General features: G+C 52.6%; 2 protein-coding genes across 6 annotated transcripts in view; one reads left to right on the plus strand and one right to left on the minus strand.

The window, feature by feature from the left end:
- Positions 1 to 1,527: 1,527 nt before the first annotated feature.
- Positions 1,528 to 4,076, minus strand: FRAT1 (FRAT regulator of WNT signaling pathway 1). Its single transcript, XM_062214049.1, has one exon. It carries the CDS (start codon positions 3,981 to 3,983, stop codon positions 3,120 to 3,122), a length of 864 nt encoding a protein of 287 aa, XP_062070033.1. The 5' UTR covers positions 3,984 to 4,076; the 3' UTR covers positions 1,528 to 3,119.
- A 19,243-nt stretch (positions 4,077 to 23,319) lies between these two features.
- Positions 23,320 to 27,800, plus strand: part of ARHGAP19 (Rho GTPase activating protein 19) — a 65,409-nt gene continuing 60,928 nt past the window's right edge. For 4 of the 5 annotated variants that reach the window (XM_062214047.1, XM_062214041.1, XM_062214042.1 and 1 more), the window contains exon 1: positions 23,320 to 23,397. In XM_062214047.1, the coding sequence (XP_062070031.1) occupies positions 23,342 to 23,397 (56 nt within the window). In that variant the 5' untranslated portion in view covers positions 23,320 to 23,341. The remainder of the gene's footprint in view (positions 23,398 to 27,800) is intronic. The other variant, XM_062214043.1, reaches the window with a different exon arrangement.

A 27,800-nucleotide genomic window follows, 5' to 3' on the forward strand; every position in this document is an offset into this window, starting at 1 on the left:
AGTGCATTTACAGTGCCTTATGTATAGCCAGCATTTGTTTTCTCGTTTTCCTTTTGAAAAATATTACTTATTTATATTTATATGCATTTGAAAGACAGGGAGAGACAGAGCTTCTATCCTCTGGTTCACTCACCAAGTGCCTTCAAGAGCTAGTGTGGGGCCAGGTGGAAGCCAAGATCCCAGAACTCCATTAGGGTCTCCCACATGGGTGGCAGGGACCCTGGTCGGAAGCCATCACCTGCTGCCTCCCAGGGTAGGCGTTAGCAGGAAGCTGGCATTGGAAGTGCTGCTTGAACTCAAACCCAGGTACTCCCATGTGCAATGTGGGCATCCTAAGTATTGCCTTAAGGCCTGCACCAAACGCCCACCCCATTTTCCTTTTCTTAGGGAGAAAATTGTACTGTCTGAACCCTAAGACTGAGCTTGGCCTTCGCCAATCATTTTTATGACAAGAAGTCAGCACAGTTGGTGTAGTAGCTTTGAGGGATGCAAAGAAAACCATGGAATTCCTCAACCCTTGACCCCTGAGATCCCTCCCCAACTAAGAATTGGGACAGAGGACGACCTCAGGGCCCCTCTCCTGTGGGAAAGTCAGCAGTTGTCCACTTTCCCCCAGTGCTCAGCACCCAGAGGCAGGAGCCCAGCGCTCTGTGGGAGGCCCAGGAGCCTCCAGGACTGCTCTTTCCTTGCTGGGCCACACTAGACTGAGCCAGCCCCTCCCCCCACCCCTTCCGGGGAATTGGCTGGCTTCCGGTGCGGAGGGAGTCTTCCGAAACCATCAGAGTCTGTGTATTAGTGAGAAAGAGAGAAAGGGGCATCGAGTCAGAGAGGCAGGAAATCAGGACTTGAAGTAGCGGCCAGTCATGCCGGAAGGAGGTTTTGGGGCCGGCACGCACCCTTGTTCTGTGAGAAACCGAGCACGGGCCACTTGGCTATTATGGAACAGCCCTGGGAAGGAAGGGGTAGGGACCCCCTGCCGTGCACTTCCAGGGCATGTCTGTCACCACCCACCCTTCATCTCATTATCTTTTGTGAGAAGAGGAAACTAAGCCCACAGAGGCTGGGCAACTTGTCCAAGCGGACTGAAGCCCTAGGTGTCCTTTCTGTCACCCAGGCCACAGTAACTCCGCACTGGAGGGACAGACGGGCTGTTTTGTCACTGCTTGGGGGACAGACTGGTAGCAAATCTGTCAAGGGCAGAAAGGGAAGAGTCCTTTAATAAGCTTTGGGCCAACTTTGCCACGTCCAGGCTTGCATTCTGAGCAGCCCCCAACCAAAAATCACCCAATGGCCACAGCAGAAAGAAAAATGCGGTCGTCCCCCCAATCTGCAGCGATGGCCCATCTGACATCCTGTGCGAAGTCACAGGCGGTGTAGCAGCATCTCCATCACTGATGGCTGAGCCAGAGGCCCTCAAGTTTGGGGATGGGATTGGTCCAAAACCTGACCTCACTTTTATTTCATTTCATGCCAGCACTAATACACACCCAGCTGCCCAGACCTTGTCTAACTAGTGAGCTGCTCAGACACAAAGGCGCTCTAATTACCATCTGCAAGCCAGGCTGGCAGGGATTTCAAGTGTTTTCATGTTTATGGAGATCAGAGAAATGTGTTTTGTACATCTTCCCCACGGATGGCAAGTATAATAGAAAATCATCACCCCCAACCCCCCAAAAATAATAACCCAACACATTTATTCAAAGCAGGTATTTCGGTTAAGTTAAAATCCTATATCAGGACAGCCACGATTCCAGACACTCCGCTGCGAAGTGTAGATCCGTCAATAGCCACATCTGGACATGAACAAGCCATTGACGCTTTATGAAACTAAAACAACAGAACAGTCTTGGCGCCCTCCGGGAGTAAGCAGCATGCTCCCAACACGTCCCACGATCACAATGGCAGAGCCCGCAGCGTCTCCATTTGGAGGGTCACATTTTCTACTCGGTTTCCTTCCCTTACAAAGGCGAGCTGGCACGGCTGGGGGGAGGGGCAGGGGGCGGAAACCAACTCCGTCTACCCCGGGAATTGCAGCGTTCTTGCAAATGGCCCCGAGAGCCCATTTCAAGCGGCTGTGCGAGGCTGTGCGTCCCTGGAGTGCCTGTCACGTGGCGTCTCCCTAGCCCCCTCGCTCTCCACTGCTCAGGCCGCGGAATCCCCATGGCCACCGGCTGGAGTAGGACAGCAAAGCAGGGGGGACGAGGAGGGACCCGGGGCCACACCCCCAGGGCAGTTTCCGTGGAGGCCCCGGGGCGCGACCAGGGACGGTGGGTCCCGGCACGTCCCCGAGTGCCCACGCCCGCGTTCTCGGGACCCTCTGGCTCTCGCCAAACGGCGAGCCCCTCTCTGCGCAACCGCAGAACGCGGCCACTCTGCACAGCTGGAGCCCCGCAACTCCGTGACCTTGAACCCGAGGAGGGGCAGACGGGCTGTCGCAGCACATTCGAGAGAGGACAGAGGGTCCCTGCGCGTCTCACCCCACCCTCCCACCTCCAACACCCCCGCCGCCGTCCTGCCGTGGTGTACGTGGTGTACCGGCTTCCCCGTGCACTCAGGAAAAGGCAGCCAGCTGCAAAGAGAAGGCAGAGGAGAAGGCTACTCCCACTCAACCCCAGGAGGGTCCTTTCCCGAGGCCACGTGGTTTCTGTTAAGAACCAGCACCCGGAAAGGCACGCGCTGGGGTTGCTAAGTGTCGTACAATCTTCAAGTCCGGCAGGTTGGGGTGCTGCCTGAAACTGCCCAGGTCGCGCGCGGATCGGGAACCAGCCCTGGAAAGGTAAAGCAAGTAACTGCGGTCCTCCACAGTCGTTCCGTGCTCTGCGGGCCCGAGAAGCTTGGGCCGCGGCCACGTGGTCGTGGGCTGCGCGGGTCACCGCCAACTGGGAGTCCTGCGGACCGCGAGCGTGGGATGTACGCTCTAGAATCTGCCTTCCGCAGCGCCGGCCGAGTCCTGAATTGCAAGCAGATCGGGGCCGCGGAAACACTCGCTCTCCGTCTGCACCAGCTTATTTTCTCTGCATCAAAAGGAGCGAGTTCCCCACTAGTCTGAGCAGGGATGCAGCCCTCGGAGAGCCCCGTGGCCTCCCAGTCGGAGGCCGGCGCTGCGGCCACCCTGGCTGTTAGCTGCCAGGGACCAGAACACCGTCTCCAGTTCGGAGCTGCGCCCTCCTCCGCGGCGCGCCTGGGTCACTGCAGGCCGCTCGGGGGCTTCGGGGTGAGCGGGGCTCCTGTGCCGGGGCGGACAGCGGCCCCGGGAGCTGGCACGGGGGAAGCTTGGCACGCAACTGCAGCCTTCGCGAATGGAGCCTCCGCACCGCCTCCTTGATGAGGTTTCCCGAGAGCACGAGTTGCTGCAGGAGCAGGTGCGGGTCGTCGTCGCTCGTGCGGGTTTCGGGTTGGGAACCGCGCCGTTGCTGCAGGCGGCGGGAGGAGGCGGCGCCTCGGAGCCATCCTCGCCGGCACGGGCCTGACAACGGCTGCGGGATGCCCTGCTTGCCGGCCCCCGGCGGAACATCAAGGCCGGGCTGAGGGGGCAGCGGAGACAGCGCGCTGGAGCCCGCGGCCAGCTCGGCCACGCAGTAGGGCGCAGCCCGGCCTCGCACGCGGCCGCGGTCCCCGAGGGCGCAGCGAACAGCACCCGGGGGAGCCGGGCCCACCGCCTCGGCTAACGCGGGCGGCGGCAGCAGCGGCACGCCGGGGGCCCGGGCCTTGTCCGCCCGCACCGCCGCCGGGGGCCGCAGGGGCTGCTGCTGTGGCGGCCCCGGGGGCGCGCACGGGGAGGCCGGGCTGTCCTGCGCCGCGTCCAGCTGCAGCGTCTCGCCGATCTGGGCCACCAGCCGATCCACCTCGCCCGAACCGCCCAGCGTCACCGACTGCTCCAGCAGGAGGAAGCTGCCCTCCTCCTCCTCCTCCTCCTCTTCTTCTTCTTCCTCCCCCTCCGCTTCCTCGCCGGCTTCCTCTTCCTCCTCCCTCCGGCACGGCATGGCCTTCGGCCCGGGCACCCGGAGCTCTGCAGGCGTCGCTTGGCGACTGGGCGGCCCGCGGGTTGGGTGGGCCGCGGTTGATCCCGGCGTGGGGCTAAGGCCGGAGCCGGGGTCGGGGCCGGGACCTGGGCGGACGCAAAAGCCGGGCCCGGCTGGCGCTCGCGCAGCCTGCCTGCAGCGGCGAAGCCGGAATGCTGCCGGCTCAGGTTGATTTGTAAACAATGGGTGACGTCGCGCCGGGCCCTACCACCGCGCCGGATGGGGGGAGCCATGCCCCGAGAGGACAGGCTCCTGCCGGCCTGGGGTCCGGAGGGAAGCCTCGCCGCGTCTGTGCGTGGGTCTCTGAGCGCGGGGTGTGGGGGCGCACTGGGGAGCTGCTCCACGCTCCCTCCGCCCGGCGTGGCTGGCGTCCGCAGAGGAAGGACACCGGCGTGCGCCCTGTTGGTTGCGCCCACACACAAGCGCAGAGACTTACACACACACCTACACACGTCCTCCGCTCCGCACGTCCGCGCCGGCTCCCAGCGTTTGCGCTTTTGAGGTCGGGGTGCCGGTGTCTGGCGAGATTGGCGGGGATGGAGAGAGGGAGGGGAGCCCTGTTGTGCGATGGGGCTGGCGGAGTTGGGAAAGGTAAAGAAAGCAGGGCCACACACCGACGTTTCTAAGCTGGAAGCCTGGGGGTGTGGGGGCTTGCACCCGGGGCTGGGACTGCTGGAGACCTGGAGGTTGCTGGTCTTGAAAGGGGCTGTGAGCTGCAAAGACTTTTTTTTCCCTTCCTTTTTTTCTAGATTTATTTATTTATTTGAAAGGCAGAGTTACAAAAAGGTAGAGGCAGAGAGAGAGAGAGATCATTCTTCCATCCGCTCTTTCACTCTCTTTCACTCTCCAAATGGCCGCTGAGCTGATCCGAAGTCAGGAGCCAGGAGCTTCCTCCGGGTCTCCAATGTGGGTGCAGAGGCCCAAGCTCCTGGGCCATCCTCTACTGCTTTCCCAGGCCATAGCTGAGAGCTGGATCTGAAGAGGAGCAGCCGGGACTAGAACCGGTGCTCATATGGGATGCCGGCGACGCAAGCAGAGTATTAACCTACTGCTCCACAGGGTCAACCCTGCACAAAATTTTAAGGAAGGCCTCAGCCCAGCAGAGGAGGAGGTGCTCCCAAGGGTAGCAGGAGAAGAAAATGGTGAGTTTGCATGAACATAAAATAGTGGCCATTTCTTTTCTTTTTCTTTTTCTTTCTTTTTTTTTTTTTTGACAGGCAGAGAGAGAGAGACAGATCTTCCTTCCGTTGGTTCACCCCCCAAATGGCCGCCATGGCCGGCGCGCCACGCCAATCCAAAGCCAGGAGCCAGGTGCTTCCTCCTGGTCTCCCATGCGGGTGCAGGGCCCAAGCACTTGGGCCATCCTCCACTGCCCTCCCAGGGCACAGCAGAGAGCTGGACTGGAAGAGGAGCGACCGGGACAGAATCCGGCACCCCAACAGGGACTAGAACCCGGGGTGCCCGCACCGCAGGCAGAGGATTAGTCTAGTGAGCTGCAGCGCCAGCCAATAGTGGCCATTTCAACGCTTTAGTATATTATGGTTGACTTGATGGTTAGCCAAGACTTCTTCTTTTTTTTTTCTTAGAGGAGGAAGAGTGGAAAATGACCCTTCCAGTGTCTTGTTGCCTGCAGGCTGTAGACTATTAAAAATCTCAAACCCCTCAGGGCTAACTTTCCATCATTGTAGCTAAAAGTGGACACCTTGGGGAGGGATATTATCAGCATGATGGGCATACTTGGACTCTAAGAACTAAAGTACACTTAAAAAGGGTGAATTGGGGGCCGGCGCTGTGGCATAGCTGCTTAATGCCGCAGCCTGCAGTGCTGGCATTCCATATGGGCACTGGTTTGTACCCTGGCTGCTCCACTTCTGATCCAGCTCTCTGCTATGGCCTGGGAAGGCAGTAGAGGATGGCCCAAGTCCTTGAGTCCCTGCACCCGCGTGGGAGACCTGGAAGAAGCTCCTGGCTCCTGGCTTCAGATTGGCACAGCTCCAGCTGTTGCGGCCATCTGAGAAGTGAACCAGCGGATGGAAGACCTCTCTCTCTCTCTCTGTCTTTCCTTTCTCTGTGTAACTGACTTTCAAGTAAATAAATAAATCTTTAAAAAAAAAAAAAGGTGAATAGGGGTCATGGTGGCGCAGTGAGCTGCCACTGGGACACCAACACCAGCATGCGGGTGAGCACTGGTTCAGTCACACTACTCCACCTCCAATGCAGCTCCCTGCTGATGCACCAGGGAAGGCAGCAGAAGGCCCAAGTGCTCGGGCCCCTGCCACCCACGTGGGAGACTGGGATGGAGTTCCGGACTCCTGTCTTCTGCCTGGCACAGTTCCTGGGGAGTTGTGGCCGAGTGGGGAGTGAGCCAGTGGATAGATGTCTCTGTCTCTGTTTCTGTAACTCAGCCTTTCAAATAAATAATAAATCTTTTTTCAAAGAGTGAATTTTATGATATATACATCACACATCAGGAAAGTTGTTTAAGTAATCAGCCATAAAGCACCAGCTGAGAAACCCATGGAAACCCAGGAGAGTCTTAACAGCAGGGAGCAACACTGAGATGCTGAGCAGGTGCATTTGGATACAGGGTGGGAGAAGAAGAGAATGGAGCCTGTAGATCCAGATTAGAGACGGGCAGGGCTTGTTGGCCAGTTCCATCTGATAACTACAGGAGCAGCCACCACTGGGGGCCCCGGGGGTGCAGCCCTGCAATGTCTCTATGATCTGGGCAACCGCCCAGCGGCCCAGCGTCACCGACTGCTCCAGCAGGAAAAAGCTGCCCTCCTCCTCCTCCTCTTCTTCCTCCCCCTCCGCTTCCTCACTGGCTTCCTCTTCCTCCTCCCTTCTACATGGCATGACCTTTGGCCCCGGGCACCCTGAGCTCTGGAAGAGATAAGTTAAAAGTGTTGCACCCCAATGACTGCCCTGCTTCTTTTTAACATTGTTTTAGAAGTTCTACCCAAGACGATTAGGCAAGAAAAATATAAGTCATCCAGATTAGAAAGGAAGAAGCAAAACTATCTACTTGCACATGATATAATCTTTTTAAAGATTTATTTACTTATTTGAAAGGCAGAATGGGAGGAGAAAAAGATCTTCCATTTGCTGGTTCACTTCCCAAAATGGCCCCAGCAGCCAGGGCCGGGCCAGGCTGAAGCTGGGAGCCGGGAACTCCATCGAGGTCTCCCACATGGGTGGTAGGGGCCTAGGTACTTGGGCCATCATCTGCTGCCTTCCCAGGTGCATTAGCAGGAGCCGTTTGAGAAGTGGAGCAGAAGCGGATCAACCTGGCACTTTGATATGGGACGCCAGCATCAGAAGAGGCACCTACCCCGCTGTACCACTATTCCAACCCCAGGTTATTTAAAATTTTAAGATGAAGATAATCAGTAGCAGTTTACAGTTTGTGTTGTATTCTTTGGCTCAGAGCCCGTAGCATCATGCATCGTGGTCCTGAAAACTGCACAAAGCCTTTGGAAAAAGGCCAGAAGTTTCTTACTAAAGTAAACATAGACGTAACCCTAGAACGCAGTTCTAATCCTAGGAGGGACACACACATGTGTCCACATCAAGGCTCGCAGGCAGGTGCTACGGCAACTTGATTGTCTAAAGCCCAAGTGTTCAGTATTGAGTGAAGGAAACACAGCCTACAGTACTCTCATCCATGAGGAGGAGAGCACGGAGTCCCTGAGTGTTGCTCCACGTGGTAGCATGGATGAAGCTCAAAGACAGAGGAAAGAAGCCAGAGAGAAAACAGCACATACCATGTGATGCTGTTTGTATCGAGTTCTGGAACAAACTAATTGGCAGAAAAACAAAATCACAAGACTGCATTTGGACAGGTGGGGCAGGGGCAGGGGCAGGACTGACTGTAAAGTGACACGAGGAAGTGCATGGGGACCGTGGTACTGTTCCCTTGATTTGGATCCCACAGGTGTAGGGATGTGTTAAACTCGTGGACTGGGACTTTTAAAAATTCACTGGGAGGGCCAGCACCGCGGCTCACTAGGCTAATCCTCCGCCTGTGGTGCCGGTACCCCAGGTTCTACTCCCGGTTGGGGCGCCGGATTCTGTCCCGGTTGCCCCTCTTCCAGTCCAACTCTCTGCTGTGGCCCGGGAAGGCAGTGGAGGATGGCCCAAGTGCTTGGGCCCTGCACCCGCGTGGGAGACCAGGAGAAGCACCTGGCTCCTGGCCTCGGATCGGCGCAGTGTGCCGGCCACAGCGGCCATTTGGGGGGGGGGGTGTGAACCAACAGAAAAAGGAAGACCTTTCTGCCTCTCTCTCTCTCTCACCGTCTAACTCTGCCTGTCCAAAAAAAAAAAAAAAAAAATCACTGGGGGTGAGGTGAATATTTTGCGTAGTGGTTGAGGCACTGGTTAGGATGGCTGCATTTCACATTGGAATACCTGGGTTGGAGTCCCAGCTCTGCCTCCTGTTTCCAGTTGCCTGCCAGTGTGGGCCATGAGAGGCAGCAAGTGATGGTTCAGATACTTGGATCCCTGCCGCCCATGTAGGAGACCTGGATTGAGTTCCCAGCTCCTGGCTTCAGCCTGGGCCAGCTGTTGGTGGCATTTGGGGAGTGAACCAATGGATAGGGGACCTCTCCCCACCCCCTTCTGTCCCTCTGCCTTTTAAATACATGGATAAGAAATAAAAGTTCATTGTAAATTTGATATGAGAAGAAAAAGCTGTGAACACTGAGTCTTAGTTAACAAGAGACTCGCTGGTGAGTTGAAGGATGAAGTGTACTGATGCTTCCAATTTATTCTGAAGTGCACTGACATGAGATGGATCACTCTGTGGATCGAAAGATGGTTAGGGGCCGGCGCCGTGGTTCAACAGGCTAAACCTCCGCCTTGCGGCGCCGGCACTCCAGGTTCTAGTCCCGGTCGGGGCGCCGGATTCTGTCCCGGTTGCCCCTCTTCCAGGCCAGCTCTCTGCTGTGGCCCGGGAAGGCAGTGGAGGATGGCCCAAGTGCTTGGGCCCTGCACCCGCATGGGAGACCAGAAGAAGCACCTGGCTCCTGGCTTCGGATCAGTGCGGTGTGCCTGCTGCAGCGCACTGGCCGCGGCGGCCATTGGAGGGTGAACCAATGGCAAAGGAGGACCTTTCTCTGTCCCTCTCTCTCACTGTCCACTCTGCCTGTCAAAAAAAAAAAAAAAAAAAAAAAGATGATTAGACAGGGAAACGGGTGCTAAAGCATGCATAGTGAAATGTGACTGCTGTCATGTGACCTGTCATTTCCACTCCTAGGGACCTAGCTGAAGGACCTGAAGCACATTCACACAAACACGCACACAGAGACGTCAGGGGCAGCATCATTCGTCACGGCTGCAGAGTGGAAACAGCCAGATGTTCATCCGCTGGGGAGTGGGCGAGTGCAGTTTGTATATTCATGACAATGCATTGTTATTGACTGTAACAGGATACGTGCTACGCATGGACGAGCCTAGCAAGCCTGTTGAGTAAAACAAGGCAGCCACACAGGCAGCGTATTGTATGATTCCATCTGTAGGGACTGTCCAGAATAGACACACAAAGTACATTGATGGTTCCCAGGGGATGGGAGGAGAAGGGAATTAGGACTAATTACTAAGGGTACAGCTTTTCTTTCTGGGTGATAAAAATGTTCTGGAATTACAGGTGAATACACTGAAAACCACTGATATGTACACTTGATTTTTTAATTAATTTTTTAAAGATTTATTTATTTTACTTGAAAGTCAGAATTACGGAGAGGCAGAGGCAGAGAGAGAGAAAGAGAAGTCTTCCATCTGCTGGTTTCCTCCCCAAATGGCTGCAATGGCCAGAGCTAGGCCCATCTGAAGCCAAGAGCCTGAAGCTTCTTCTGGGTCTCCCACGTGGGTGCAGGGGCCCAAGGACCCCGGGCCATCTTCCACTGCTTTCCCAAGCCATAGCAGAGCTGGATCGGAAGTGGAGCAGCCAGGTCTCGGACTAGAGCCCATATGGGATGCTGGCACTGCAGGCGGCAGCTTTACCTGCTATGTCACAGTGCTGGCCCCTAATTAATTAATTTTTTTAATATTTATTTATTTATTTGAAAGTCAGAGTTACACAGAGAGAGGAGAGGCAGAGAGAGAGAGAGAGAGAGAGAGAGGTCTTCCATCCAATGGTTCACTCCCCAGATGGCCCCAACAGCTGGAGCTGCGCCAATTTGAAGCCAGGAACCAGGAGCTTCTTCCAGGTCCCCCATGTGGGTGCAGGGGCCCAAGAACTTGGGCCATCTTCCACTGCTTTCCCAGTCCATAGCAGAAAGCTGGCTCGGAAGAGGAGCAGCCAGGACTAGAACCAGCGCCCATATGGGATGCCAGTGCTTTAAGGCAGGGTGTTAACCCACTGTGCCACAGCGCCAGCCCCCTAATTAATTAATTTTTAATATTTTATTTGAGGGACAGAGAAGACAGAGGGAGAGAGAGAGAGAGAGAGAGACCATCCATGCACTGGTTCACTCACTAAATGCCTGCAGCAGGCAGTCTGGGCCAGACTGAAACTTGTAGCCTTAAAAGCTCCATCTGGGTCTCTCACATGGGTGGCAGGGACCCAAGTACTTAAAGCATGCCTCACAGCCTTTCAGGGTGCACATTAACAGGAGGCTGGGGTTGGAAGAGGAGCCTGACCTTAAACCCAGTGACTCTAAAAATGGGATGTATAAGTCAGCAACAGGAGTCACTGTGTACTTACACCCCATGTGGGATCTGTCCTTAATGTGTTGTCTAATGTGCAGTGATGCTATAACTAGTACTGAAACAGTATTTTTATACTTTATGTTTCTGTGTGGGCACAAACTGATGAGGTCTTCACTAATTATATACTGAATTGATCTTCTGTATATAAAGAGAATTGGAAATGAAAAAAACAACCTAGTGTTAAATTGGAAATGGCATAGAAAATTAATTAATTTTTAAAAAAAAACTATTATGTAGTATCTCTGTCTTTAATGTGCTGTACATTGTTATTTAATGCTATAATTAGTACTCCAATGGTAGTTTTTTCACTTTGTGTTGCTATATGGGCAAACTGTTGAAATCTTTACCTAATATGTACTAAACTGATCTTCTGTATATAAAGAGAATTGAAAATGAATCTTTATGTGAATGGAAGGGGAAAGGGAGCGGGAAGGGGGAGGGTTGCGGGTAGGAGGGAAGTTATGGGAGGGGGGAAGCCATTATAACCCATAAGCTGTACTTTGGAAATTTATATTCATTAAATAAAAGTTAAAAAAAAATGGGATGTGGACATGTAACTGCTGTGCCGGATGCCCATCCCTGAAGTGTACACTTCAAAGGGTGGATTTTATGTTACGTGCAGTATATCCCAACTCTTGAAATGCTAACAAGTGTTAATGATAGACTCTAGCTGCTGGGTGTTCACCGTCAGTTTCTTTCAATTTTGCTACCTGAAAAATTTTATAAGAAGATGCTAGTGACAGGAAGGCACAGAAAAGGGGGATGGATTTTGTGACGTCCTTTAGAGCTGCTTAGGACCTGGAGGGCTCAGGGCAGGCTGCTGAAGGACGCGTACACCGTGCACCTGCTGCGGGCTTGGCTGGGGCAGGGCGGCGGGATTGTGAAGCTGCACACTGTCTCCCTCACTGTGGTGGGTCTCACACTGAACAGCAGGGCTGAGCTCAAACTACACTTGGGGAGTGAACCAGCAGGTGGAAGATCTCTCTTGCTCTGCTTTTCAAATATAAATAGAGAGATATAGATAGATAGACTTTATAGAAAAGAAAAAGAAAAACCAACAGCATCCCTGAGCGACAGGCCTAGAAAGCAGCAGGCAGACACTGGGTCATCTCTTTCTTTAAAATTTTTGTTTATGTTTTAAGATTTATTTATTTATTTATTTGAAAGGCAGAATTACAGAGAGAGAGGTATATTCCATCCCTTAATTCACTCGCAAGTCTGGAGCCTGGCTGATCCGAAGTCAGGAGCTTCTTCCCTCATGGGTGCAGGGGCCCAAGGACTTGGGCCATCTTCTGTTGCTTTCCCAGGCCATAGCAGAGAGCTGGATCGGAAGTGGAGCAGCTGGGACTAGAACCGGTGCCCATATGGGATGCTGGCATCCCTAGCAGCGGCTTTACCTGGCTAAGCATCAGCACCTCTTTGCTTGCTCCCCAGCCAGGGCAGCCTGGGAGTCAGGCTGGCTGGGAGGAGGGATTTGCATGGAGAGAACGGAAGGGATTAGGAGATGCTAAGAGGCGCTGGTGAGACATTGAAGGCCTCTCAAAAGAGTAGCTGCCAGGAAGCCAAGGAAGGCGGAAGTCAAGGGAGTCTTTGGGCTGCTGATCATGCAGGAGAGAAAAGCAGCCGCTGCCCAGGCAGGGTTCTGCAACAGCGGGATCCGGGAGCAGGCAGTTAGTGTGGCTGCGTGGCTTTGGGATTAATAGTGACGTTGTGGCGTGCAAGCCTTGCCGCTTGTGAAAGGAGAAAGGGCTCCAGGCTGATGAGGTGGTTCAGAGGGACGTAGCCCAGAGGTGGGACCCTTGCGTAGCGCCCTGAGTTTCTGAATAGTATTCCCTTGCCCCCAAATGCCTGCCAACCTGGAACCTGTCCACGTGACCTTGGGAAACAGAGCCTTTGCAGATATCAAGTTCAGATGAGGTCAGACTGGATTAGGGAGGGCCCTGGTGCAGTGGGTATCCTTCCAGAAAGAGGAAGATTTGGACAGAAGCAGAGGCAGTGACTAGACCTAAGCTGTCAAGGACAAGAGTGCAGGGACAAGGAAGCCTGGGAATGTTCTTCTGGGTGCAGCGCAGGCTGGCAGCTAAGTATTGACAGCCTCCGTGATGGATGCTGGGTGGTGCTGGGCCCAGTCAGATGTAGTTAGAGCAGTAATTCGGAATGTAGAGATGGGACAAATGAGATCAGTCAGTCCCTCATGGTTTGTTGAGCATAGGTGAAAAGTGGCCAGGGCAGCACCCTGTCTCAGGGACTGTTAGGATGGTTCCACGTAAGCGGAACGAGTGGCTGTTCCCATTTCTGGGACTGCCCTGCCCTTGCCAGATGGGGGGAGGTGGGAATGGCCAAGCAGGTGCTCAGACTTGCAGTGTACCTGGTCGAAGGTGCCAAGGGGCAGGCAGATCTGCAGAGGTGAGTGTGTGCTTGGATCCTGCACCAGCTGTGGTGGCAGTGGAGCTGTAAACACGTCAGTGAGCACATGGGCGGGGAGTGTAACTCTTTTAAACATTTTTTATTTAAAAAAAGATTTTTATATTTAAAAAAATTTCTAGCTTCGTTTATTTTTAGTAGATAAAAATGAGCCACATGGTTTAACATTCAGAAGCTAAAGTACACTCTCATTTGTTGTGTGTGTGTTCTTTTCCTAAATTGTCTTTATTTTCATTTGATTTGAAAGGCGGAGAGAGACAGACTGTCCATCTGTTGGTTCGCTCCCTAATTGCCCCCGGTAGCCCAGGGCTAGGCCAGGCCTAAGAAGCGGCCAGGAACTCAGTCTGGGTCTTCCTCTTGGGCGGCAAGGGCACAAGCACTTGAATCGTCCCTGCTGCCTCGCAGTGTGCCTAGCAGGAAGCTGGGTTGGAGGCAGAGGAGCCAGGACTCAGGCCAGGCCCTGCGATACGAGATGCGGGCGTTTTAACCGCTGCACCCAATGCCCGCGCCTGTTGTGTGTTCTTTTCAGAGATCTTTAATAAAGTTGATTACTGATTAACTGTCTGCTTCCCTTGTCAGTCACGTGGTAGGCGCAGCAGAGGCTCCGGGTTGCCCTCAATAACCATGCTTCCCTTTAATAAGCCCCCGTTGTAGCGGCACCAGAGCCACACAATTTCATGTGGCAGCTTCTCTTGAAGTCAGATTAAGTTCTTCCCAGTGAGCTAGAAGTGGGAACTAGCTTGTGGTTCTTTTGGAAAGTCTCTCTAGGACCAAGGGGACAAGCCCATCTCTTATTTCAACTTGTTGCCTGGAATGTGGATGTGATAGTTAGAGCTCGAGCAGCCACACTGCATTATGAGGACCAGTGATGAAAGAGCAGTGAATGGAAAGGAACCTCAAAGACACAAGTACAGTCCTGGGAGCCTGCCTGCGGGTCTGTTTTTTCATGTGAGAAAGAAGCTGCTTCTTCCTCTGTCACTCTGCCTTTCAAATAAATAAAATAAATCTTTAAAAAAAGGTAAAATGAAAGCTCCATTGTTTTTAGATTCTAGAATGGTGCAGCCATTGCCATAACCTGATTTTAGAACACTGGCATCAGCCCCCAAAAGAAGCTTTGCATCCATCAGTTAAATGGAATATTTTATTCCTGGCACCCTGAACAGTGTTTTGTAGATATTACTTCTTTTTTAAAAAATATTTATTTTATTTATTTGAAAGACAGAGTTGCAGAGAGAGGTAGAGACAGAGAGAGAGGTCTTCCATCTGCTGGTTCATCCCCAAATGGCTGCAATGGCCAGAACTGAGCCAATCTGAAGTCAGGAGCCAGGAACTTCTTCTGGGTCTCCCACGTGGGTGCAGGGGCCCAAGGACTTGGGCCATCCTCCACTGCTTTCCCAGACCGTAGAAGAGAGCTGGATTAGAAGAGGAGCAGCCGGGACTAGAACCGCCACCCATGTGGGATGCTGGCGCTTCAGGGCGGGGCATTAACCTGCTGCGCCATAGTGCAGGCCCCAGATATTACTTCCTTTAATCTCCAAATAACCTATGAAGTTGGTATTACCATTCCCTCTTCATTAATAAGAAAGTGACAGTCCAGAGATAAGTAAACTTGCCCAAGATCACAGAGACTCCCAGAGCCAGGATTCATACTCAGTTTCTTTCTTTCTTTCTTCCTTTCTTCCTTTTTTTCTGCCTTCCTTCCTTCCTTCCTTCCTTCCTTCCTTCCTTCCTTCCAAGCAGAGGTAGACAGTGAGAGAGAGAGACAGAGACAGAGAGAGAAAGGTCTTCCTTCCATTGGTTTACCCCCCAAATGGCCACTATGGCCAGCAAGGCCAGGGGCCAGGTGCCCCCTCCTGGTCTCCCAAGTGGATGCAGGGCCCAAGCACTTGGGCCATCCTCCACTGCACTCCCGGGCCACAGCAGAGAGCTGGACTGGAAGAGGAGCAACCGGGACAGAATCCGGCGCCCTGACTGGGACTAGAACCCGGTGTGCCGGTGCCGCAGGTGGAGGATCAGCCAAGTGAGCCGCGGCGCTGGCCCAACACTCAGTTTCTACTGATGCCTAACCACTGCCCAGTGTGGTTACTCAGGCTTTGGGACGTGGTCTTTTAACTCTGCCCTGTTCTTAGTCCCCAAGGACTGTGGATCCTTCCCTTGGTCCCTCGGCCAGCAGTCAGACCTTGTTTCCGGCCCCATTGCCGATGTCCTTCACCCATCCCTGGCCAGGTTTGTGCAGTCAGTGTCTGGGCCCCAGACTCTTCTCTTTAATCCACTCTTTGACAGGCCAGCTTCCTAGTGGCCAACTCTGCTCAGGTTACTGTGCCCATGGGTCCATGCTGCAGCTCGCAGACACAGGCACAGCGTGCAGAAGTCTCCAATGCCTGCCCGTGGTCCGCTTTTCCACCTTCTCGCCACCCAAGCTTTGCTCCAGTCACGCTGCGCCCTGAGCAGCCTCCAGGAGTGTCTTCCCTGTCCCGGTGTCTGCATGCCTGGCCCTGTTCTCTGTGCACAGAATGCCCTCCCCAGTCTCCACCTGTCTCACTCTCGCTCATTGCAGCCACAACCCTCCTCCAGCAAGCTCGCTGCTCTCACCACCAGGCAGTGTTCCTCCCACTCTGTTTAGTTCCTCAACTTGGGCTCTTGCCACAAACTTCTTTTCTGTAGGGACTTGGGCTGCTCTAGACTAAAGGATCCTTGAGCCTCGAGGAAAGGCTCCTCTGACTGGCCAGGCCAGAGTCACTTGCCCACTCCTATAGTCAGAGTGGGGTCAGCTGCACCCACTACACATGGGCTGAAGATGGGGAGCAGAGGACCCCTAAAGAGATGCTGGGTATGTCAAAACAAAACCCACGTCCAGTATAGGCAGGATAGAGTTTCTCCATCAGACCTGGGGAACCTCATTGCTTCATTTATTAATTCTTTGATTTGATTAATTTATTCCTTCTTTCAGTCAACAAATGGTTGGGTAAGCAAAACCAAATATGGTCCTTAATGTGGAGCCACAGTCCAGGGGAAGGTGCCAACACTAATCAGACCACAGTATAAACGAGAAATGTAGGGCCTGCGCTGTGGCATAGTGGGTAAAGCCCCTGCCTGCAGTGCCAGCATCCCATATGGGTGTCGGTTTGAGTCCTGGCTGCTCCACTTCTGATCCAGCTCTCTGCTATGGCCTTGGAAAGCAGTAGAAGATGGCCCAGGTCCTTGGGCCCCTGCACCTGCACCTGCTCAGGAGGCCTGGAGGAAACTCCTGGCTCCTTATTTGGATTGCTGCAGCTCCGGCTGTTGTGGCCATTTGGGGAGTGAACCATTGGATGGAAGACCTCTCTCTCTCTGCCTCTCTGTAACTACCTTTCAAATAAATAAATCTTAAAAAGAGAGAGAGAGAGAAAAAAAGAGAGAGAGAAATGTGATAAATGCGAAATGGCAATCTGAGACATAGTGATTGTGTCTCCAATGGGTTTTCAGATTTCCTATTTCCTAGCCCAAGAAATATTTCTCTGGGTGAGCATTTGGCTCAGTGGTTGCGGCCCATTTGGGAAGCCCACGTGCCATATCAGGGCTTGGTTACCCGGCTTCTGATCAGGCTTCCTGTGGTGTGTGCCCTGGGAGACGGCAGGTGATGGCTCAAGTGCTTGGGTCCCTGCTACTCGTGCAAGAGACCTGGCTTTACTTCTGGGCTCCTGGCTTTGGCCTGACCCAGCCCTGGCAGTTGTAGGCATTTGGGGAGTGAGCCAGTGGAGGAAGATTCCTCTCTGTCTCTCCTTCTCTCTTTCAAATAAAATGAAAATTAATTAATTAAAAAGTCTGTTAAATTAATCTATTCCACACATTTATGCTTGGATTTAATCCACTCTGAAGTGTAAGAGAATGAGCAAGGCATCACTCACTTCCTCTAACCTTGAAAGAAGAGCCCTGTGGATGGAGATGACTGTAGACCCTGTGGTGGGGATGCATAGGCCAGGGGGCTAAGGGTCAACTTACTTTCTTTCTTTCTAGATTTATTTATTTGAAAGGCAGAGTAACAGGGACAGAGGGAAAGACACACACACACACACACAGAAAGAGAGAGAGGGAGAGAGAGATGTCTTCCATCTGCTGTTTCACTTCCCAAATGCCTGCGATGGCCAGAGCTGGTCCACACCAAAGCCAGGAGCCAGGAACTCTACCTGAGTCTCCCATGTGAGTGCAGGGGCCCAAGCACTTGGGCCACCCTCTGCTGCTTTTCCAGGTACATGAGCAGGGAGCTGGTTGGGAAGAGGAGCAGCTGGGACTCAAACCAGCACCCATATGGGATGCCGGTGCTGCAGACAGCTGCTTTCCCCACGACATCACAAATGCAGCCCCAGGATCAATTTCTTTACTTTCTGATTTCGAAGGGGCAGTCCTGGAAGCTGGCTCTGAACCTTCCACGTAGAGCACGGGGGGGTGGGGCAAGCCAAGGGGCCACTGCTGACCTTTGTCCTGCCTCCTCGCAGCTGTAGACTTTACGTGCAGCATTCCTCTCTAGCCAAACCGGCTCAATGAGAGTGGGTTACAGCGGCAGAAAGAACGGATCCTTCATGCCTTGTCTCATGCGACTGTGGAGATAACACTCAACACGGTGGGGGGCAGGCTCACCCTGTACAGGCTGCTCCTGCACGTACTACTCGTGATACCGTGGGAAGCTCACCACCACCGGCACCTGGGGCCTCCCCACCTGAGCCCTGGGCTGCTTTTGATTACAGGAACTGCCGGTTCTGTTTGCAAGTTTTCCCACCTGCTCTGCAAGATCGGGACCACCACAGGCCTGGCCGCTGGGGGTACCTTCCAGCTTTCAGAGTTCGGTCCTCACCTGTGCTGTGGTCCGGACAGAACGGTGCCCTTACCCTTGGGCCACAGCGTGCCCTGGAGCTAGGATCTGTGGCGCAGTCATCTCCACAGCCCAGTGCTGGGTTGGTGCCTGGAGGAGCTTAGTGGTCCCCCTCCCCATCACAATGTGCCTGGACAGCCTGTTTCCCAGTGCAGTTCTCCTGCCTTTGGAAAATGACCCCCAGAGTTTTATCCTGGGGAGCCCTGGACTCGATCACTCTCAGCTGCACAGGATTGGTTCTCCTTCCCTTTCATTCATTCAGTTCCTTTTCCTACAGCCAATCTTTTTTGTTCCCCCGTGAAAATTTTTTGCTTATTTGAAAGACAGTGAGAGAGTGAGGGAGAGGGAGAGATCTTCCATCTGCTGGTTCATTCCTCAAAAATGGCTGCAACAGCCAGGGCTGGATCAGACTGAAGTCAGGTAGTCAAGAGCCCAGAACCCAGGCTGGTTCTCCCATGTGGGTGGCAGGGGCCCAACTGCTTGAGCCATCACCTGCTACTTCCCAGGCTGGGCATGAGCAGGAGGCAGAGCTGGAACTCAGCTGAACTCAGGCACTTTGATGTGGGGTGTGGTTGTCCTGAACTGAGTCAAACGCCTGCCCCAGATTTTTAGATTTTAAATATAGCCATGCTCGGGGCCAGCGCCGTGGCTCATTTGGTTAATCCTCCGCCTTGCGGCGCTGGCATCCCATATGGGCGCCGGTTCTAGTCCCGGCTGTTCCTCTTCCATTCCAGCTCTCTGCTGTGGCCTGGGAGGGCAGTGGAGGATGGCCCAGGTCCTTGGCCCCTGCACCCGCATGGGAGACCAGGAGAAGCACCTAGCTCCTGGCTTTGGATCGGCGCAGTGCCGGCCATAGCGGCCATTTGGGGAGTGAACCAACGGAAGGAAGACCTTTCTCTCTCTCTCTCTCATTGTCTATAACTCTACCTGTAAAAAAAAAAAAAAAAAAAAAAATATATATATATATATAGCCATGCTCATGGTATTGCTACTAACCCCAAGTTCTTAAAGATTTATTTACTTATTTGAAAGTTAGAGTTACAGAGAGAAAAAGAGAGAGAGAGCAAGCGAGGGAACACAAATGGGTCAGGCTGAAGCCAGGAGTCTGGAACTCCATCTGGGTCTCCCACCTGGGTAGCAGGGGCCCAAGTGTACTTGTGTCATCTTCTGCTGCTTTCCCAGAGGCATCAGCAGGGAGCTGGATGGGAAGTGAAGCAGCCAGGACTCGAACAGATGCCTATATGGAATGCTGGCGTCGCAGGCGGCAGCTTAACCTGCTGTGCCGAGGTCCTCTGGCTCACTTGCAAATAGAAGTTAAGAGGCTGGAGTTTGTGCTGGAACACAAGGGAGACAGTGCAGCGGGAGGACGTTCTGCTGATAGCGCCAACAGTTGGGAGGCCTGGCAGTTCTCCTTGGCACAGGACACTTCAGTTTGCACCCAGCTCCGGGTTCTTCTTTGCAGGCGCTGTTGGTGCTGCTTTTGCCCAAAGTACGTCCAACACGGTGGTGTGGCTCACTACACCCACCCTAGGGAAGGTCACAAGTTGGGAGCGTTTGGCTATTCTGCGCAGGCACACAGTGCAGGTTGGGGAAGTCCCTAACAGGGCCATAGGGGGTCTTCTGCGTTCAGGGTCTGGAGGCTCCTTCCTCTGATTGGTTTGCAGCTGGAGCTGGAGATGGGTCAGGTTGAGAGGGGCTAGAGTCCTGCTCCTATCCCGTCTCATTATCCCTCAGCACACTCCACACTGATGCTCAGAAATGCTAATTGTGCACCTGAGGCCATTGACACGTTCTGCTTCAGTTTAAACAGGGGAAGAGCAAGAACAAAAACGGGAAGCAGAAAGATGCCTGTGGGGCCTGCAAGTTTCTAGCCTCTGGAGGATGTGGTTAGAGGCCGGGTCACTGGCAGATCTTCCTCTTTCTTTCCCATCTCCTGCCATTTTGCTTCCTTCTCATGTCTTTTCCCCTGGAAGGCTGGCAGTAGAAAGGGATTAGAACACCACTTCTGCCCCCCACCCCCAGGCTGTGGTCTAGTGGGCGCAGGCAGAATTGTAGTGACTTTTATGGCAAAGTCAAATCTGTGCCCTTGCTTTCAACCGGACAGCCCTGGCCTGCTGCCCTTCACCGCGCTTCGGAATCCCTAGGGCTCTGTTCTGTGGCTGCCATACGTAGCCTGTGTACCGCTCCACGTAACACAGGTGCAGTTGGTCTCCCGGGTCCCGTAGACTCCACGAGGGCTGTGCCCGCTCCGCTGTGACCTTTGGTTCAGCTCGCGCTGGAAACAAGATGACTTGCTGAACCGCTTTGAGTTCCTGCCCCGCAGCTGTGCTTATCAGCCAGGCTGCCAGGCTGTACTCAGATAGGGTGAGGACAGCCTCGGGCGGTCGTGACACCGGGAAACGAGGTGTGCAGGCCGAGCGCTGAGTGTGCGTTTTCTCAGCTCCCGGCCATGACATTGGCTTCTAATCAGAAGTCCCGGTGGAACAGGCGGTTTTGAGAAGAAACGCTTCCTTCTCCCGAGTGACTGATTAAACTGGAACTATGGTGAAACTCGGTCCTTCTCCCCCCCCCCCGGGGGGGGGGCAGGGGAGGTGGATGAGTGGCCTGGAGGTATCTAGCATTCCTGAATCTGGGGCCCACGCCCTGAACTGGCTCAGTATCCCATGTGAGAGTGATTGTTGAAATCGGAAAGCTCAGTGGCATGTCCGTGGTCACACAGCTACCCACCCAGGACGGAACTGGGACTGGAATCTGGGCTCAGGACCCATGGTGCTGTATTCCCCAAACAGGATGCAAAACTGCGCTTCTGCATCAAACCAGATGGAGGAGAAGTGTAGACTCCTGGTGTTCTTCCCAACTGCAGTGGTAATACTTCAAAGTTTTGAGCATTTCTTCTGTTAAAAAAAAAAAAAAAAGCAACAAACCTCACTTTAATTCAATCAATCACTTGCTGGATGCCATGGGGCAAGAATAATACTTGTTCATATTTGGGGGAAGAGTGGAGTTGGAGCCTTGATTTTCCTGCTTTGTATAATATACAAATTGTTACTATAATGCAATTAATACAGCCTGGATTTTCCAGTGCTGTCTGGCGTTCCATGAACAGTTTTATTGAATTTTATGCTGCTTTTCATGTATTTGCTCAATAGGGATGGTTTGTTAAACATAGAACTAAATGTAATTTTATTTGGACACATTTATCAAACCTTTAATATGAATTTGTTAATTGAAAAAATCCATTAGCACATGTGGTTTAATTATTTATTTGGATAATACAGTCTGAGGACTTATTTAATATTAGTTCAAAAAATATTTGTGGAACTGCCACTATGAGCCAGACTCCATGGGGAACAAGCCAGACGTAGTCTCTGCCTGCTTGTGGTAGGAAGCCTATCTGGGAACCCTCACATGAAACAGTCACACAAACAACTGTATAATTAAAAGTTGAGATCAGAACTATGAAAGAAGAGTAGCGTTCTCGGTGAAAATTTAGTTGGGTAGGGGCTGGTGCTGTGGCGTAGTGGGTTGATGTCCTGGCCTGAGGCGCCGGCATCCCATGTGGGCGCCGGTTCTGGTCCCGGCTGCTCCTCTTCTGATCCAGCTCTCTGCTGTGGCCTGGGATGGCAGTGGAGGATGGCCCGGGTCCTTGGGCCCCTGCACCTGCGTGGGACACCCGGAGGAGGCTCCTGGCTCCTGGCTCCTGGCTTTGGATTGGCGCAGCTCCGGCTGTTGCAGCCATCTGAGGGGTGAGCCAGCAGATGGAAGGCCTTTCTCTGTCTCTCCTCTCTCTGTGTAACTCTGACTTTCAAGTAAATAAATAAATCTTAAAAAAAAAAAAAAAAAAAAAAGAAAATTTAGTTGGGCAACTGATTTATTCAGTGGGGCTCCATGAGACCTCTGAACCAGCGACTTTTTTATTTTTAAGATTTATTTTACTTATTTGAAAGGCAGAGCTACAGAGAGTGAGAGGAAGAGACAGCGAGAGAGGTCTTCCTTCTGCTGGTTCACTCCCTGAATGGCCGCAATCGCTGGACCAAGCTGAAGCCAGGATCCAGGTCTTCCATGTGAGTGCATGGGCACAAGAACTCTGGCTGTCCTCTGCTGCTTTCCCAGGCGCATTAGCAGGGAGCTGGATCAGAAGTGGAACAGCTGGGATGCCAGTACCACAGGTGGCAGCTTTACCCTGCTAAGTCACATGCCAGCCCCTGAGCCAGTGACATTTAAACAGAGGCTTGGAAAACAGGAAAGTGAAAAATGGGCCATCAGAAAAAGTAACACATGCAGAGGTCGCGAGGCAGGAAGAGTTTGTCAGGAAAGTGATGGTAGAGCTTAGTGAGAGGGTGAGTGTTAGGAGACCCTCAGGATAGCAGGACGAACAACAGAAAAAATAACCCTAGAAAAACCCAGCATATAAAGCAACAGGAGGGTGCTTTAAAAAGATCAAGAACTGGGGCAGTTGGCCTAGCAGTTATGACAGTGGAGTCCCTGTGACCCAGCTCCGGCCCCTGACCAGTTTCCTGTCCGCGCAGACCCTGAGAGGCGGCAATGATCACTCATGATCATTGATCACTCAAGTGACTGAGTTCCTGCTATCCAGGTAGGGAACCTGGCTAGTGGCTCAGCTCCCGTCTGCAGCCTGGCCCAGCCCTGGCCATCGCGGACATTTGGGGATTGAACCAGCAGAGGGGAGCTCTTTTTTCTTTGTTTCTCAAATAAATAAAGTTCATGGGCAAAATATATATTGGGAAAACTATGTATGGATTTCAAAATATGTGTACACTACAATGAAATTATCGTTGAATCCCACTTCCCCACATGTAACGTCGGAAAAAGCGAATGCTTTAAATCTGTTGCGCGTGTTAGTGCTCAGCCGAAGCCTGTGGGTTGGTTCCGGCTCTGGGCCAGCTCTTCCAGGCGTGTCTCCGTGTTAAGACCAAAAAGCAGTGTTGGATTTTACAGAGTGACTCAAAGTCACTTTCAAATCCGCCAGTTCTGTACTTCTGAGATTTACGTATCATGGAAAAAGATGTGAGCATAGCCTGGGGGTTTCTGACTTGAGTCTCGAAGTCAATGGCACCTGAGGGGTTGGTCCAGTGAGAAACTCCAAGTGCCCCAAGCTCAGAGGGTTGGGTCTGCCCACTCCTTTTTCCGCCCGGGCTGGGGGCGACCAATGACGGTTTCTTCTTTGAATAGACCAATAATATCATGAAAGTGATCCGTGTGCGGAGGGGCGGGTGAGTTGTCCAATCGCATGAAAGACGGGGCAACAAGCTAGCCAATCCAAAGGCGCGGGGCGGGACCTGAGGCGGGGACCGGGGAGAGAGGTGTGCTGACGAAGATGGCGACCGAGGCGCGGAGTGAAGGGGAGGTGCCAGCTCGCGACTCCGGCCGGAGGTGAGCCAAGTTTTCGGTCCAGCTGCCTAGGAAACGAGGCCGTGGGCTGGTAGCGCATCCGCCCTGCCTTAGGTCACGGTGACCCGCGGCCGGGCCTTGTTCCTCCGCAGCCGCGGTGTGGCGCCTGGCCGCGCTTGTGCGGGGGCTGCGGCGCGGTGGTCCGGCCCGGCGCTGGCCCGCGGCTGCCCACTGGAGGTCCGCCCGCGGCCGTGCTGACAGGCAGCAGTTGGAGGTGGCAGCGCCGCCCGCCTTCGCCCCGAGCTCGTACCGGCGGCGAGAAGCCGAGCCCAGAGCTGTTGTAGCTAGCCCCCGACGTCACACAGCGCTGTCAGCCTGCTCCGCGGCGGTTCGTGCGCTCGGGCCCCAGCGACTCCTAGAGATGGGTTTGCGTCGTGGGGCGGGTTTCGAAACCCCTGTCAGCTCCGGCTTCTGCAGGAGAACATCGTGATGCCTGGTTCAGGGAATGTCAGGGCTGAATTCCATTCGGGATCCTCGTACTGAGCCTCGCGAATAATAGGCGCTCGATCTGCGACCGAACAGATGGGCTGGAACCTGCAGCCAGGGAGGCCGGGCCGTAGGTGAACACCCACAGCGGTGTTCAGATACCCCTCCCCGCCCCGCGTCCTGCCCCCTGCCCTAAGGCGAGGTCTCTCTACCCCTTACTGGTGCTGTTCCTTCAGGGAGGCTGTGGACTTTGTTTCTGGATCAGCCGGGGCAGTACTTTGGTTTGCTCCCCTTTAGGACCTTGTAATCGGGGATTCCGAGGGTCTTGGGAAACCTGAGTTTATGAATGGGGTTCTTCCCAAGCTGAGCCGTTTTCCACTCTTAGAGTGGCTGGGGAATGCTTGGCCATTCTTGTCTGGGAACTGCAGAGAAGGGGTAAGTTTGGTTAGATCATCCCTCATCCAGCCTCAGAATCCTGAGTTGTGATGAAAATTCGAAAACAAACAAAATGCTATTGTATAGCCAGGGTAGTTTCAGTTCCTTTACAGCCTGTTTCCAAATTGAATTTAAATTTTGAATGAGTGTTGGTTACAGGATCAACTATTCACACAATCTTATTTGAACCTGAAACCATGTGGGAGGCAGGAACCAGCTTACGGGAGCCAATCGCTGCCTCCCAGGGTCTGCATCAACAGGAAGCTGGAATCAGAAGCCTGGTAGTCCAGAACTCAAGAACTGCTAGCTCAAATGCACCCGCCCCCCAAGGCTTTTTGAGGGCAGGACTCATGTAGGTATTGCCAGTGCTTAGGTTTGTGTTGGTGGTCAATAATGAGTAATAATCTTTGTCATTTTTTTTTAATTTGAAGATTTATTTATTTATTTAAAAGGCAGAGTTAGAGAAGGAGAGACAGAGAGAGGTCTTCCATCTGCTGGTTCACTCCCTAAGTGGCCACAACTGCTAAGGTTGGACCAAGTGGAAGTCAGGAGCCAGGAGCTGCTCCCGGGTCTCCCACGTGGGTGGCAGGGACTCAAGGAACCATGTGCTGGTTCACTTGCCAAATGGCCACAACAGCCAGGTCTGGGCCAGGCCAAGGCCAGGAGCCAGGAACTCCATCCAGGTCTCCCATATGGTGGCAGGGGCCCAAGTACTTGGGTCATCTTCTATTGCCTTTCCAGGATATTAACAGGAAGCTGGATCAGAAGCGGTATAACCAGGACTCCAACTGCTACTCTGACGTGGTATGTCAGTGTTGTAGCAGCAGTGTAACCTGTTCAGGTTATTTCAGATTCTGCTTGGAAAATATAATGTAGTGGTACAGAATTGTCAGTTTTTCTTACATGACTTAATGTTAATTTCTAGATAATTCCTTCCTTAGTCCTAACATTGTTTTTCTTATTTAAAATATGACTTATTCAGGGTCTGATTTCCCAGTTTCTTCCAATAAATGTATCATTTCTGGTTTGGAAACAGTACCACGAAAGAGTGAATACAACTTGGAATAAAAGTACTTTTAAAAACTTTTAGGCTGGCGCCGTGGCTCAACAGGCTAATCCTCCGCCTTGCGGCGCCGGCACACCGGGTTCTAGTCCCGGTCGGGGCACCGGATTCTGTCCCGGTTGCCCCTCTTCCAGGCCAGCTCTCTGCTGTGGCCAGGGAGTGCAGTGGAGGATGACCCAAGTGCTTGGGCCCTGCACCCCATGGGAGACCAGGATAAGCACCTGGCTCCTGCCATCGGAACAGCGCGGTGCGCCGGCCGCAGCGCGCTACCGCGGCGGCCATTAGAGGGTGAACCAACGGCAAAAGGAAGACCTTTCTCTCTGTCTCTCTCTCACTGTCCACTCTGCCTTTAAAAAAAAAAACAAAAAAACAAACAAACAAAAAAAAAACTTTTAATTTATTTGAAAAGCAGAGAGAGAGAGATCTTCCATTTAGTGTTCATTTTCCAGATGTCCACAACAGCTGATGCTTGGCCAGGCTGACACCAGGAGCCAAGAACTCAATCCAGATCTCTCAGGTAGATGGCAGAGACCCAACTACTTGAGCCATCCTCTGCTGCTTCCAGGAGGTGCATTAGCAGGCAACTGGAATTTTTTTTTTTTTTTTATTTTTTTATTTGAAAGGCAGAGTTACAAAGAGAAAGAGTGAGAGGGAGAGACCTTCCATATGCTGGTCACTCCCTGAATGGCTGCGATGACTGAAGCTGGGCCGATCCAAAGCCAGGAACTCCCATGTGGGTGCAGGGGCCCAAGCACTTGGGCCATCCTCTGCTGCTTTCCCAGGTGCATTAGCAGGGACCTGGATAGGAAGTGGAGCAGCTGGGACTCGAACCAGAGCCCATATGGGATGCCGCACTGCAGGCTATGGCACCACACCAGCCCCAGGGAACTGAAACTGTAAGTGGAGCTGGGACTCACTGTACCCTGATATGGGATGCTGGCATCCCAAATGAGGCTCTAACTGCTGCGCCCAATGCCTGCTCCAGAAGCATTTTGTTAACTTGTCTGTACTACAGCCCCATGAAGGATTGTGATACTCACCTTCTAGTGAGGAAACAGGCTGGGAATGGTCATAAAGTGGTAGACTGAAGATTTAAGCCCCAAGTTATCAACCACAAAACCTGTGCTATTTCCACTGAACTACTCTGCTTCCCCATTGGAACACTGTATTAGCTTTTTGTTACAGCTAAAATTCCTGAAAGAAATTACGTATGAAGGAAGGTTTGTTTAGGCTCATGGTTTGTTGGTTTACAGTCCGAGATTGAGTGCCCCATTAGTGTGGTGTCTGATGAGGGTGGTGGCTAGGGAAATGTCAGGAGGGGCATCCCATGGCCAGTTAGGAGGTAGAGACAGGAAGCAAGTTCCTCCATATGGGCTCTCTTTATAAAGCAGTCCTGACTTGACCACAGGGCTCCCCCCCCAGCAACACAGTCCAATCCATCATCTCACAAAGGCCCTACCTTCAGGTGGATCAGGCCTCCACCCTGTCAGCATGGTTTTGGGACTTAAATGTCTGCATGGGTTGAGAGCCACATCCTGTTCAAACAAAGCAAGTACCTAGGTGCGTGAGAGTGAGGGGAGAAGCCGCGCCACTTATGCTGTTCTTCCAGCTGCCGAAGGAAGAAGGTAGCAGTAGATTTTGTTGAAGAGTAAGGTCTAGATAGGCCATGCATTATTGTGTAAGGGGTGGGGTGAATAGTTAATGTTTGCTGTGCCGTCTGCCCCAAACACCCCACCTTTCTTTACTGCTAATCTTTGGTTGCAGAGTTTATGAGGTTACAGATGTTAAAGATACTGGTCGCTTGTTGGTTAAGTAGAAGGTTTTCCAAGAATGGCAGTGTTTTTTCTGTTGTTATTCCAAATGCAGTATCTTATCTATTAGTTAAGTTCGGAGAGACTGACTCCAGGCTCACAAGAAGCCAAGCCAACTGATAAATGCAAATTTGGTAATTTGCATGAAGACTATACTAGATATAAATTAAGTATATATTACTATCAAGTTGCTAGTGCATTTTACCCATGGGAGAAGTACATTTGATTAGATTTTTACATCCTTTTCTTTTTGAAATTTTATTTATTTATTTATTTTTAAGGGTTTATTTGAAAGGCAGAGTTACAGAGAGGCAGAGATAGAGAAAGAGAGGGAGAGAGGTCTTCCATCTGCTGGTTCACTCCGCAAATGGCCACAACAGCTGGAGCTGTGCCAATCTGAAGCCAGGAGTCAGGAGCTTCTTCCAGGTTTCCCACGCAGGTGCAGGGGCCCAAGGACTGGAGCCATTTTCTGCTTTCCCAGGACATCGCAGAGAGCTGGATCGGAAGTAGAGCAGCCAGGACTTGAACCGGCACCCATATGGGATGCCGGCACTGCAGGCGGCAGCTTTACCTGCTATGCCACAGCGCCGGCCCCAAGCAATTTCATTTATTTATTTGAAAGTCATAGTGATAGAGAATGAGATCTTTTA

The sequence above is a fragment of the Lepus europaeus genome, chromosome 17 (genome assembly GCF_033115175.1).
Source record: "Lepus europaeus isolate LE1 chromosome 17, mLepTim1.pri, whole genome shotgun sequence".
NCBI classification, from domain to species: Eukaryota; Metazoa; Chordata; class Mammalia; order Lagomorpha; family Leporidae; genus Lepus; species Lepus europaeus.

What these genes read in the sequence shown, in the direction of transcription:
- FRAT1 (XM_062214049.1), bottom strand. Translation starts at nt 3,983, where the DNA reads ATGCCGTGCCGGAGGGAGGAGGAAGAGGAAGCCGGCGAGGAAGCGGAG.